This window comes from Diadema antillarum, unplaced genomic scaffold (genome assembly GCF_040938485.1).
Source record: "Diadema antillarum isolate AM-2024a unplaced genomic scaffold, OU_Dant_1.0 seq00000447_RagTag, whole genome shotgun sequence".
Taxonomy (NCBI): Eukaryota; Metazoa; Echinodermata; class Echinoidea; order Diadematoida; family Diadematidae; genus Diadema; species Diadema antillarum.
In genome coordinates this window covers 1,106,949-1,122,128 of record NW_027271421.1, presented here as the reverse complement: position 1 = coordinate 1,122,128, position 15,180 = coordinate 1,106,949, and the positions used below count along the sequence as shown (strand labels likewise).

The 15,180-nt window shown below is 38.2% G+C and overlaps 1 protein-coding gene across 1 annotated transcript in view; it reads right to left on the bottom strand.

Moving 5' to 3' along the window:
- Positions 1-345: 345 nt before the first annotated feature.
- The window catches only part of LOC139732776 (RNA polymerase-associated protein LEO1-like), a 29,776-nt gene continuing 14,941 nt past the window's right edge, over positions 346-15,180 (bottom strand). The window contains exons 7-14 of the mRNA XM_071643621.1: positions 14,413-14,627; positions 13,072-13,162; positions 9,532-9,629; positions 7,788-7,922; positions 6,076-6,211; positions 4,706-4,898; positions 2,639-2,730; positions 346-1,661 (exon numbers count right to left, since the gene is read on the bottom strand). Coding sequence (XP_071499722.1) covers positions 1,545-1,661; positions 2,639-2,730; positions 4,706-4,898; positions 6,076-6,211; positions 7,788-7,922; positions 9,532-9,629; positions 13,072-13,162; positions 14,413-14,627 — 1,077 coding nt within the window. The 3' untranslated portion in view covers positions 346-1,544. The remainder of the gene's footprint in view (positions 1,662-2,638; positions 2,731-4,705; positions 4,899-6,075; positions 6,212-7,787; positions 7,923-9,531; positions 9,630-13,071; positions 13,163-14,412; positions 14,628-15,180) is intronic.

The following is a 15,180-nucleotide window of genomic DNA, read 5'->3' as shown; positions in this document are numbered from 1 at the left end:
GTGCACTCACAAGTTGATGGGCTCAGCTTCATCCATTCATACATACATAATACACTATGCCAAGTTTCTTCTGGATGCCTCAAACGGTTCCTAAGTTACAGTACAATGTCCATAGAATTGATTACATATACTGACACAAGGACGGACAGATGGCCAGATGGACAACCAGAAAACATAATGCCTCCAGCGACACTTTGTGGCAAAGTCATAAAAAAAAAAACAATAAAGTTACATTTCCACATTCTGCCAGTTAGGGAACACATTTCACTGATGTAATTCACATGTGTGCCAATTGAAACATCCAAGGAATGTTCTTTCCTTGTTACCATTCAGCAGGTGCTCCTATATTGAAACATCCAAGGAATGTTCTTTCCTTGTTACCATTCAGCAGGGTGCTCCTATATTGAAACATCCAAGGAATGTTCTTTCCTTGTTACCATTCAGCAGGGTGCTCCTATATTGAAACATCCAAGGAATGTTCTTTCCTTGTTACCATTCAGCAGGGTGCTCCTATATTGTCAGAGAACTTCACTCCTTTTCCCACTATTTCTGTCTTTACAAGGTAAACATGCCCTAGCTTACACCGAGCATGAAGGAAATTAGAGTTATGAATATAATTTATACAGTCAACCTTGCTTAAGTCAACCTCACGTAAGTCGAATACTCACTTAAGTCGAAGTTCTTTTTAAAGCCCTCTTCATATTCCATTGATTTTTAATCCCTTTTATACATTGTATAAGTCGAATTTTCTCTAAGGTGAAGCTACTTCTTCAGTCCACATAGATTCGACTTCGGCAATGTTGACTGTATCATACACTTGGATGGACTTTTGAGATGGCCATCACTGTTCATACACATTTAATATATCAAAAGATTATTTCAGGTAGGAGACTTGAAAACTGCTCTTGCACAAAAGAATTCTAGAAAGTAAACCTCAGCAGAGATTTCACTTCAAGCTGATTTCTAAGATAGCTTCATTGTGAATCACTATGCCGTAAGCAAGAAGTAAATACTTGTAGTCCTTACACACAGAGCCTTGTACATATATGCATTTCTTTCAATCCAAGGAAGAGATCTTTGCATTACTTACTGTACAGTTCTATCAACATTGTAAAGATTACATCTTAGCAAATATATTCCCTCTCCGTCCTACTCATATTTGTTTTTCTATTGAGGCAACGAAGGCATCCTACAAGTAATCCTTTTAAAACCTTGCCATGCAGTTTAATGCACATGGAAAAGCAGATTTAATTTTTTCATGGTTCAAATTATTTGCACAGTTTTCAAGAGGATACTGTCAATTATGTATTCACTAATTAAACTACGACAACCATCACTAAATGGCTGGGGCCTAGGGGAGGATGTCCAGCAAATACAATGCATGGTGAAACCCCTGTTCAAACAGAAAAACAATTTCATTCAGACATTAATGGAATTTGGTCACAGATACTCCATTGAATGGGAAGTACCAGTACACAGTGTGATTCTTCTCCCATGCCTACATGCAAAGATATTCAACAGTAAATGCAAAACAGAACTTTATCTCAGTCACTTTCATCATCAGACAGCACAGCAACTCTCTTCTTCTTCTTCATGGCACTACCATCATCCTCCTCCTCATTGCCCTCAACCTTGCGTTTCTTGCTCTCTGCATCAGAGTCCTACAAAGGGTTAAAAGTCAAAGATCACTGATATTGCCAGACACAACAGTAACACTCGCATAAAATTTGATGAGCAATTTTGTAACATACAATAGTCATTTGCTATCCCACTGCAAAGCTCCCATGGATGCACTGTCTAGTCCATGCATCACTTTTACATTATGAAGCAAGGATTGAAGCAATGAGCAGAAATCAGTCAATCATTGGCCAAGGAGATCATTTATGTTTCTAGATACAATTCATTCCATGCCTAAATCTTCAAGTAACCAATATAGATAGAGATGATATTCACATAATTTTTGTGTCACTCTCTTCATAACAGAGTACTATAATTATGATGTATGTGGCATTTCAGAAAGCTGTAAGTATCATTAATCCTTCTGTAATCAGAGTAGTTAATGTCTCAAATCACATCAAAACAATGCGCTGCAGACCTACAGTAGGTATGGTAAACAGCAGCTGCAGTTCACTGGGCCTGTTTAAGTGCACTGTGACAACAGTTTAAATATGCTAAGAGAAGCTAGAGATCTCCTTCATGGATGTTTATCAGACCGATGTAGACTGAATTTCAACTTATCATTTGTGACTGTGATATGAAGTGTATTACACTTGTTCCATATCAGTTGGAGGTATGACCCGTTATCATACCAACTGCCTTTCAGTTCAAGGTGTTAACTGTTATTGAACTCATTCGATGTTAGTTCAAGGTGTGTTACTTCACTGCACTTTGCCTATTATGAATCCCTCCTTGTCATTCTGCAAGGGTCTTGGGCTAGTGAAATTAAATAATCTTCCTTGCATGGAAGCATTACCACTGTTGAAGACAGCCATATTTACACAATTCTTCTTCATAAATACTTGCATATATCAAAATCTTGAAATATATCATCAAAATTTATATCTGCTAAAAAATACTATCAAGAAGGTTTTAATAACATGCACACACACAATATAAAGTATATTTTTTGCACTCTTACCTCACTGTCACTGTAGAGAGCCTTGACTTTTGAAAGTTTCTCGGCTTGGTCTACTTCGTCTTCATCAGATGAATACAAGCCTCTCTCATGCACTGAATGCAGTAGTGTAGATAAGACATGAGAGCAGAGAGAAAAGAACTTAGAGCAAAGCAAATACAGCTATTCACAGATGTCTGCTTAAGTTTGTAAGAGAATAAGGGCTTCTAAGACTTTAAGATTAAAATCATTTCAACAGCTTCATACAGCAACAAGGCCACTGCTGAAAAACTACTTTAGCAACAAAACATTTATACATGGCAAACTAAGAACATGTCATAAAATTCTAAAAAATAGATTACAGGGCAAAATAAGTGATATGATATCTAGTTCTGGTAGAATATCTTCTTTTTAACTGCCATACTCCTGATAAACAAAGAATTTGATTTATTAATCATTGTCACTGTAGGCCAAAGGTACAACCTTGCTGTACTTTCAACTTCACTCAAGTGTTGTTGCCTTGTGGATTCTGCTTGATACACCATTCCCACATAAATGGCATTGCTTAATAAAAAAGTTACGGCTGCTGCAAAACCATTATTATAACTATGCTTATGATACAGTGTAGTGTTACATCAAAAGATCCATCTGACAATGAAAACATGGTAAGTCATGATCTCACACAAGTAACACTACATGTCTTTGAGAAGATTTAAACTTTGAAAAAAAAAATAACTGAGACTATATCCTGATTTAGATCGATTTTCATTAACTTACTCCTCTTTCAAATGAAAACCTTCCACTGCAAAACCATAGATCAAACACTTCAACAGACTGTCTCTATGTAGCGTACATTCCAATGTGCAATATCGTCGGTGGGGTGTCAAGACCTTGTATCTCAACTTTTGGTGAAAATGTTTTTTTTTTTTTTTTTAGTAATGGTCAGATAATCAGATAAAGGACAAGTTCACCTTTGTATCCATGCGCATTGAGTAAGCGCAGAAATCCTAGTAAAACACATCAGTGAAAGTTTGTGGAAAATGGGACAATCTGTGCAAAAGTTGTGAATTTTTACTTCTCTGCGCAGTCACTGCTGGATAAGAAGACTACCACACTTGATGATGTGTGTCACATGCATAGAACCATATACGGTAGGGAGATTTTTTTCATATATATATTATGTTGGTCATCATGCGATTTCATTCATACTTTTGGTACACGTGTATTAAAAAAAAAGGGGGGTGCGCGCCCAGGCAATGTCCTGTCAAAATCCTAGCTGTCCTACCCCAAAAATGAAGCCACCATGGCAAACACCAAGGCAAAAGGAAAGACTATCCCATTTGTTATAGTGCTTTGGCTGCCATGTTTTCTTGCTCTCCTGACCATTTGACACTTTGTAGATACAAGGTCTTGTTAACCCAGTAGCGATATGCATTTCAATGGGTCATCATCAGTTGCATGATAAGCAGGTGGTTGTATCAGACACCTTAACAAGTCGATTAGTTTCAGGACCTAGCAACAACAAGACATGCCACTACTGGCATATCTTTTAAACTACTTCATCAAACAAAATTAAGGGCACTGTGGTTACACAAAGAGCTCAGAAGTTTGTCTCTGCTTGTCAGTTTTCAAACTACTATTGAATGCAGCCACACTTTAAAGCATAATCTGGGTGAGATTTTCATGCATGTATTACAGCAATTGTCAGAGGCAAATGATTAAGGGAATGCACAATTTGCATTTAGGTTTGATTGTAGGATGCAATCATGATACATCCTGATATGACTGGGATCTCTGTCATTCAACTTTTATGTACATTTGTATGTCTACATACTGCAACATACTGGTATGTAAATCCAAGGAGGCTGGTTTTACCTCCTGCAATATATATTCCATATTTTCATATTTTTCTTATTATACCACTGATTGAAAGGATGAATGTCTTCTCACAATCATTGCAATTATTGATCTTGCAACTGACCATTGTTCCGTGTTTACATTTCAAATATCTACATGTATTCTGCTCAAGCACTAAATCAAAAGACAATATCATACGCCAGTTAGAATACAGTTAGAGAAGAGAAGTCCTACCTTTGGCTAAACTACTTTTGAAGTTTTTCTTGATGGCTGAGAGGCTGATAGCTGTATCATCATCTTCCTCAAAGCCATCTTCCCTGTCAGGTTCAAGGTAGGAGGCACTCAACCCTCGCTGGTGGGATCTCTCCCTGATCCGTCTCTGCTGGTTCTGTCTCCGTAATGCTGCTCTCAATTTTTCTTCCTCTCGCTGCATACAAAGATAGGTCAAATCAAACATTGACACAAACATTTAAGTACACAAAAGGTAGCTCGAAGTGCATACTGGTAATCATAAAACAAAGTAGATGTATCATAGGAGTCTAACTTCACCTTCACAGTCTCACTACAAGACTTTGTTTATAATGAGACTCTTATATCAAAGATACCTTGCTAACTTAAAATGCTGGTAAAATGCAAAGTTAAACATTTTGTGGACAATGATTTATTTATTTCGCCATATAACGAGAGACCAAGTGGGTCTAGTGCTCATCTGAGTATCACAAGGTCACCTTCCAAGCATTCACGCTGCCTATTACCTACGAAGAATCTGACAAACTTGGTACTTTAGGGGTCTTCAGGGAGACATGGTGTCTATTTTGTTTATTCTATTACACTGGCGATAATACCTGCCAAGTTTGTACAAAATTTGGCCATGCAGATAGAGATGTAAAAACAGACTGCCAATCTGGTCCCAGACCCTGGATCTAGCATAAACAAACTTGAAAGTGCACATGCACTGATGCATTTACTCAGTGCATTTAGCTCTTACAAAAAGACATCTTTTTTGCTAGATTCTCTAATTTAGGAGCTCTGGGGTCACCCTAGAGCAACCAGGAGGCATGGTGCCCATTTGTATAAATATATTCTACCACCCTAGAAATGATATGATAATAGAAATTGTGATATGGCTGAGATGATAATGCACTGATATACCGTAAATTTATCAAAGATCACAGAACTCTGTAACTACACACTTAATACATTACCCACAATTATATCCAATTACTTAATTTTTCTTCTGTCTACTTTCACTTCATATTCATGGAAACAATTGTTGATATGTGATCTGTTACTATCCTCCCTTCCATAGAGTGAAATCCTTCATGAAGGCTGATGTCCAATTCAAAGCATGGATGCATGTATACCCACAAGACAGTGATAATGTGAGTTTAAAAACCACGTCCATGCACTCATCTATGTCTCACTCCCATAGAGTGACAACAAGATGCTATCAATTTGCTGGAAAACACACAAGTACAATCTCATCCAATTCTAGTATCTTGCATCTTCACCTACACACACTACCACTGGGTAGAATGTGTTGTATATGAATAGGACATGGTTGAACTCTCTATTTCTTGACTGCAACCACATCAAAAATTCACCTTAATCATCTCTCCCCTCTGAGCCTCTGGGTCCTTGCCAGCAATGGGAACCACTTTAATCTTTTGAGTCTTAGAGCATCGGTCTGCCATGGACAGAGTCATCTTTCTATGCGTTGCACTGTCTGTGGAATGTGGTCTTCACAAAGAAGAAAAAGAGAGAAAAAAAAAAAAATCTGTCAGTGCATTTGTGTCGATGACAACCCTATATCGTGTTTAGCCCATAGTCACTGAAACACTCGATATTGCTGTACCTTCCAGGGAACCATAGACCATTACGTATAGAATCTTCACTTGATAACGGGTTAATCATACATTTGATTCATATGCACTCATATTCTTGATTAATATTCACAAAGAATCTTTCTCCAACAGTTATCAATGAACAATACTCTTGTAATTTTGGTGAAAGAGTCTTTATTCAAAACATAAAGTACATATAGTGCCATCAACATATCTAAACAACCTTGCCATTCACTCATTTTAGACTATTCAGTGGATTTATAAGATTTCATTGCATCTAAAAAAACAAAACAAAACAAAACAAATTAAAACTAGAAATGTCGCTACAGCGACTGGTTATACCCCCACCAAACAACATTTCATAAGCTTTGGTCAAAACAACATTTCATAAGCTTTGGTCAAAAAACTGAGGAAGTAGTTAAATCCGCAAGATCTTTCCTTGATCTTCTGCCATTAATATGCCGTTACCATGGCAACGTACTTTCGGGTACTGTCGAAAAATGCGTCTTGCACATCTACAACCAAAGGCACACATCTGTACCAAGTTTCATGGAAATTGGGCAAAAACTGAAGAAGTAGTTTGCAACACAAAATTTTCCATCATTTTGGCTCATAATATGTGAGCTGTTACCATGGCAACATACTTTTTGTCACTGTCAAGAAATGTGTCATGCTGACCTATATCCTAAGACAAACATTCAATATGAATTCCATGAGAATTGGAAGAACACTGATGAAGCAGTTTTGCCATGAAGCATTTTGCCCTATATTTTACCAATAACATGCCGTTACCATGGCAACGCACTTTTTGCCACTGCGGAAATATGTGTCTTGCACATTAACATATTCAGATGAACATCTGTACCTAATTTCATAAAAATTGATCAAAAACTGTGGGAGGAGTTCGCGACGCAAGATTTGTACCCATTTTTGCCCATAATATGCCGTTACCATGGCAACGTACTTTTGGGTACTGTCAAAAAATACGTCTTGCACATCTACAACCCAAGGCACACATCTGTGCCAAGTTTTATGGGAATCGGTTGAAAACTGAGGAAGTAGTTCGCGACGCAAGATTTGCAACGGACCGACCGCCCGACCGCCCGACCGCCCGACCGACCGCCCGACTGACCGCCCGACCGACCGTCCGCTGATTCCTATATACCCCCTTCAAACTTTGTTTGGCGGGGGTATAAAAAAACACCTGACTGTAACCTTACTGCATATGAGGTATAACACACTGGAGGTACAACACAAAGTAGTTAAATACCTTAATTTACAACATACAGTAGAATTTTGGGTTTAATTTAAACACAAAATAGACTTTTTACAAAACCTCGCTAGCAGAATACAAAATTAAACTTTAGGTTTTGCTAAACCATGAATGATTCTAACTTGGGTTTAAACCTTGGTCTACAGTAGAATACAGGCCAAAGGGGCCACACAATCTCTACAGGGGTACTGAGAATTACCTGAATGAAAGCTTGGTTCTAAAGACTGCCAGTCCCTGGAGACCAGTTCCTTGCCTTATGAAGAGATGGTTGAAATCACCCTGCTGGTTCATCTTGTAGACATCAAACACCTCTTGACCAAGATGTAGGGAGAGGCTAGTAGACCAAATAAAAGAGGCAAATTGTTTGTGGCATGCATCAGAAAATACTTCAGGAGACAGTTTGGAGGTTAATGAGAAAAGAAAGAACTGAAATCTTTCTTGGAAAAAAAACAACATAAACATGGTCTACTGGACAATCACTGAACAAGTAATTATACCCCATTCCACAAAGATCTTCTCTTTTCAGTCACTCATCAGAAGCGAAGTTTCTTGATTCTGGCCACCCACCACAGTGTATCTGATCGCAGTCCGATGAATCCAACTTGTGTCGGTCAGTGTCAGACATGTCAAGCAATGATCCGATAACGCAAGATCGTCCGATGAGGATCACGCGCCACAGGTCTGACACTCAACTGATAGTCGACCAAACAAGTCTGATTCATCAGACTGCGATCCAATACACTTCAGTGGGTGGCCGGAAGCAAAAAACTTTGCTTCCGATGAGTGAACTATGAGAAAAAGACTCTGTGGGATGGGGGTATTAGACAAAAATCCTGCACAGTTAAGAGGAAAATGTTGATCTTGAACACAGAGCCCCAACCAAACTTGTTACCCCTTGCCTAAATGTCAATTCCTGTGTAGATTGTACACTGTGCATTAGTGAGCAAGTGAGTTTTCAAACACCCTGCACAACCAGGTCATCACTGTCACTTTGAAAATCTGCACTTTTGAGCCTTTGGTATTATTGTTTTACCCCACCATAGGCTCCAAAGGGGATCACTCGTATCATTTAAATAATTTTGCATTTCCTGCCCCCAAAATTGCTTGTGATAAGTTTGGAGAAATGTCTGAATGTGGTTTTAAGGAAGAAAATAAAAATGTGAAAAGATTGGAGATGATGCACAATACACAATGGGGAATAAATGATCTTGGTGGTACAGTTGATCCCTTGGCTCGTATTACAATGTACGTATAGATAGAAAGTAGAATATTCATCACCATGTGAAAAATATTCATACTGCTTGTTCTTTGTGTGAATGGATTATTTTTTTTTTTCCGGGGGGGGGGGGGGGGGGGGGGGGGGGGGATGGGTTGTCACATTGCCCAAATATGACAATTGTGTTACCATAGATCATCTTAACATGCACTTGAACATGATTTTGATTTGTACAAATGATAGGATTCACAATCAAATTTTGTATGGCATCCAATCTCAGGAAAAAACAAAAAACAAACTTAATCTACATAGATCTACTTAATAGACCTGTCTAGTTTGGGCACCTTTTTTTTCTATGTAACTGCCTATTTTAGCCATAACTGGGGGCTTCAGTATTTCTAGCAATCATGAATTTATGCACTGACATACATGTAGCTATACACCTGATTTATTGCATAATCTATTGAATCATCTATTCCTCTTATTTTGGAAGCTATGGCCAACATAAGTATAGTGTTTTAAAACTGAATAGGTCTATACACTGAATGTATGTGTAACATGAACTTTGCACATCTGCATAAATGCATGCAGTAAATACACTCCCCCCCCCCCCCCCCCTTTTTCCGCACATCCCAATTTTCTTAAAACTCCTATTGACTACTACATGTATATCCTGGCTTTCTCAGATTGTACTAAAAGCATTCAACCTGCAGATCAGTAGACTCACCTTCCATCCGACCATCGCACTATCCTGGCATTGCTCTCCTTACCAATTTCATTTCCTTCATCATCAAATACCTTCCGCCATCTGATTGTATTCTCCACCTGTTTCATCAAATATCATATAAATCAACCACAAATATCACTTCTAAACACTTTTGGACTCATCACAATTGTTTAATCTCATTCATACATGGGCATCTGGTAAAAGGTAATTTGACTACTTTTTAAAACAAATAAAAACTTATGCATTTCAAATTGCTTTGCAGTCAGCTGGAATGCCTCTGCTTCTTGCAAAATCACTACAATATGCACTGCACATGTACATGATCCTTCATTACATTTTGATCTTGTTTATTACTCTTGACCAATAACAAAGCTCTGACCTTAACCCTATCTGCATGACAAATACATTTTCAAAACTAGAAATGTCGCTATGGCGACTGATGCCTCCGCCATAATGCATGATTCTCCCAATAGGTGTATAGTACAATGTCTTCACAATGTGTGATGACAGTTTCACATAACTGGCAAAATATTGAAATGACAGGTTTGTCAAAAATATCTTGAATGTCCACTTTCCTTGGCTAGGTTTGCTATAATTATCTAAGAGTGCAGGTACACGTATTTGGGGAATTGAGGATTTTTGCTTGACTTCTGACCGACCCTTTTATAAGTTTATGCATTGAGTAATTTTCAAGGTACATGTATGAAGAAAGAGTGTAATTACAGTACAAAACATTTTTTTTTTTGCATTTAAACCTGGCCTTTGACCCTTAACCTTTGACCTTTGACCTTCTGGCTGGAAATTTCCCAGAGAATCTCCATTAGATAATACATGTATATATTAAGTTTTAAAACTAATAATGCAAGCGTTACATATACTAGTATATGAGGGAAATAGTACAATTTTGAGGAGTTGACCTCGACCTTTGACCCTGACTACTGACCCATGACCCTAATTCCCTAGATAATCCCTGCCAGTCAATACATGCATATGTACCAAGTTTCATGAAGATACATTGAACCATTTGCGAGAAAAGTGAAATTGCAACATTTTCACCTAACCTTTGACCTTTTGACCTTTGACCTTATGACATGAAACTCTCTCTGGAGAATCTTTACACAGTAGTACATGTCTACACTAAGTTTCAAGAAAATACATTCGGGCATTGCATGGATATGGGGGAAATAGCAACATTTTTAGCATTTGACCTTGACCTTTTGACCTTTGACCTCTTGCCAATTTCACTAAAATCTACTCAACTAATTGCCCCATCATCCTTCATCCTTGGACCAGGTTTGGTGAAAGCTGCTTCATCCAGTTTTGAGTTATCATGTAAACGGATAAATCTTAGGATTTGACCTTGATCTTTGACCTTTGACCTCTGTCCGATTTCACTAAAAAACTAATCAAGTACTGTAAAAGTGGATATTTTCGCGTGACTAATTTTTCGCGCTTGGCCGGGTCTGAAGAGTTTCGCGTGTTTTTAATTCCGCGGAATCAAGACATCATGCACAGGCACATAATTATGGCAAGCAAAAATATTCGCGTGCTTTCATTTTTGCGCTAGTTTCTGGTTGCGCGAAATGCGTGAAAATTTGAACACCACGAAAATTTCCACTTTTACAGTAATTGTCCCATCATACATCATCCTCGGACAAAGTTTGGTGAAATTTGCTTGATCCAGTCTTGAGTTATCGTGTAAACAGATACAATTTCATGATTTGACCTTGACCTTTGACCTTTGGCTGATTTCTCTCAAAATCTTATCAAGTAATTGCCCCATCATACTTTATGCTTGGACCAAGTTTGGTAAAATTCCAGTCAATATTACTCAAGTTATCGCGTAAACGAATGCAGACGGACGTATGGACGTACGGACGTGCGGACGTGCGGACGTACGGACAGACGGACGGACGGACAACCCAAAAACATAAGAGGCGTAATGATTTCAATCCATGACACCAAACAACATAATCACTTGACATACACCTTGTACCTCCAGGAATCAAAGGTCAGAAAATGACATTTTAACTTAATTTTGGAGGCCTTTTACTTTGACCTTTGAGCTTTTACCCTGTCATTTCGGGCAACTAACTGATTATCATGCTTAAATTTTCTTACAAGACGATATTACTGGCTGAAGATATGGTTGGAAATTAAAATTTTTAACCAAAGTACAGTGCCCTTTGACCATAAGCCTGTGGGCAAGATAAAAGGATAGACAATAGCTGCAGAAACAACTAGAGAAGCACTCTGAGAGCCCAGACCTCCGCCAACCAGCAAATTTCCACCAATGGTCTTGTTCTTCCATAAAGATCAATGATTTCCACCCATATGTACAGCATCATCCGATTTCCCAATGCATATGTATAGAAGCCTTTTGTTACGTCATCAACTTCCAGCTGCGCAGCACGCCTCACCCTAGCAGAACCTAGAACATGCACTTTAGTGCTCGTATGAAAACCTCAAAAATGCGCAGCTCGAACTCCCATGTTCATCGGCCCTCCCTGCCAAAATATCGAAAATCCTTCATAAAATCCAAAAACATTTCTGAATCACTACCAAAGTTTAATTATCTGTTCCTTGTATCATTCTAGATCTTTCCTGCAAGTTTCATCGAAAACTGTTCACAACTTTTTGAGTCATCTTGCACACGGACAAACAAACCAACAAACAAATAAATGGTAATGAAAATATAAGCTCCTCCCTCAGTGGTAATAAGAGTATGATCTGAGAGAAAATACAGCAATTCAGGCAAGTTTGAGCTTGAGAGATGGTATCAAAAGCTGGTGTTGAAAGTGATACTGTTGTCACGGTAAGAAAGATGCAATAGTGCAAGTTGGGGAGAGATTGTTGACACAAAGAAGTCAGCCTCAGGCCAGCTTTCTTGTATGAGTAACATGGGTCTGGACTTAAAGTCAAATATTTTGTCAGGGTACATGAATGTCTTTTAGGAAAATCAATCATACAACTGTACCAGGTTACAATAGCACCCATGCATTAGCAGTTAAGTTCTCTGTACCTGTATCAGAGGAGTGCTTGAACACTCCTGAAGTATACCGTACTGCACCATACTAAGCCTAAAGTGGACCACTTCCCAATACTCCTGAAGTATACTGTACTGCACCATACTAAGCCTAAAGTGGACCACTTCCCAATGTGCTCCAAAGTTTTACCATAACCATTCCAGAAGTTGGCACAAGAAAATGTGCATAACATTACATGCACTACGTCATAATACAAAGAGTTGGATCTCTTTGTTTGGGAAACCTGAATGTACAGTAAGTGTGGCAGGTGCATGACCGGTTTTGCTACATAACGTATGACCTCTCAGACTACAGTCCAAAAATAAAGTATGTTTTCTCCGTAGAGTGCTCGAACACTACCAATCTGGCATGGTATGGTACAGTACAGTATGGATTGGTTTCGTTTGGTTAGCCTTTGAGCACTCACATACAGCCTATGAGAGCATGTCATACTCAATGTGGATGAATTCACTCACTGGGTATTAGTGACAAATCATACTAAATGATCTCATACCTTTAGCTTGAGCCTCGTTCTTCCTTCCTCATCAAGGACTTCATCCTCATCAGCATGCACTTCATCCTCATAGAACTGAGGGTCAAAGGGTCTGAAGTGAGAAGGAGCGAATATCAAACTTATTCCTTCCTCTTTACACAGACAGCCATCAAAGCAGCATGAAAACTCATCAAGACTGCTTTAGTTGGGTTCTTTTTAATGACACAAATGTTTACAGGTGTCATTAGCATACCAGAAAATTCAAGAAGGATGAAATGTAAAGTAAAACATATTCATGCAATGAGTACTGTAGATCAAGTTAATGAACATGTTAAATACATACCAAATCAATCTCCCTTCACTGAAGAAAGTGTTCTGGTACTTCTCATAATGCATAGCTGATAAAATCTCCACTCATCCAAACTTCACTGTGTCATTGTGCTGCAAATATACACATTGAATGCTCTTGGCTACAGTACAATTGGAAATATTTGCGGTGTGGAAATTTTCTTACATTTTGCATGACCAGAAATCAGCTCAAATAATAAGAATACCGAAAACATTTTTGCACAACATAACTATAAATGTTCCAATAATGAATGTCTTGATTCAGCAGAATTAAAAACACACAAAATTTTTCCAACCCAGCAAAGCATGAAAAATTATCTATGCAAAAATATCCACTTTTACAGTATTACTCATTAACAATTCAGGAAGCAACCTGGGCATAGACTTATTTGGTTTGATACAAATGACATTAGATGTTGCAAACCAGAGATATTGAGCTGAAGACAGAATATCGACAAATACATACTAATACTTAGCTTGTCAACGGTAGTATATTTTTTAGGAATTTCTTTGCCCAATGTTATGGTAAGAGGAAGAAATCCAGTGAGCTGAACACTGCTAAAAACTCCCATAGTGCATAACACTGAGAGAAAATGCTCTACCACTAATGTACCCAAATCCCACCAGACCCCAGACACCAGACCATGAATGCCTTAATAAAGTACAGTATGCTGCACTATGGTGCACAAAAGTTTTACAGTGAACTTCTCACCTCAGAATTCTCTGCCATGTTTTTATGCCACTTCAGTGTGCTAAATTTTGCTTGTGCAATCCTTGAAATGATGCTTTATTATGTGACCTGGGCCCCGTTGCTAGAAACTTTGCATTTAAACGCAACTTGCAACTGATTGTCACTGGCCAATCAAAATCATTGTTGAATGCATGTCTTCTTAATAGGGCAGACCCTGAGCCAATCAGAATGGTTGTTTCAAAATTAGCAATTATTTGCAATTGATTGCAACTTTCTTGCAACGGGGCCCCAGATGTTGAATTATTGCAGTTCATTGTGCCTACCTTGTCTCTACACTGAGGAAGTTTGGCAATTTGGCAAAATGGTACTCTTCCCCTAGATCCACACTGAGTTTTGGAAGCTCAACGTCAATCCTTGTTTCTGGAATTTCTTCTTGTTCCTTATCTTCTTGAATCACCTCCCCATCTTCATTGATGTCAGCTCCTCTAATCACTCTGTCTTCATATTCTTCTTCATCATCTTTTTGTTCTGTTCCTTCCTGTCAATACATACACATTTATTCATGTTTTGATAAATAATACAACTTTACACAACTGAAATGATACTAGGCAAAGAATGTTGAAATACACCATATTTGAGTTTTCCAATGTATGTGACAAATGTGGCAAGAGGATATAGTGCACTCCCATCATAACAAACACTGTTTTGCTGAAATTCTCAATGCAACGGGGGAAAAATTCAGACCCCCAAATTATCATCTATTTATTTTTTCATATTTTACTGGTCGGCTATAACAAAATTTTGACATGATGAAAGAAAACAGCCAGTCCCGAGAACGTTTTTTATAATAATCAAGACTTGCTTGTACATCATTTCTCTTCACCCGTTCATGTCAGAAGATGTGTTCACATATCTTCGCCTACATACTTAGTACAGCTGTATATTAGCTAATCACTCGACTACTACAAACTGTAAGTATTGCATGCCAATGCACTGCATTTCATGATACAATACCACACTTGAGCAAATTATCAGTGCGTTACAGTTGGAATTCAAACATTGCTGATACACTCATTGTAGTTTTTGTTCCC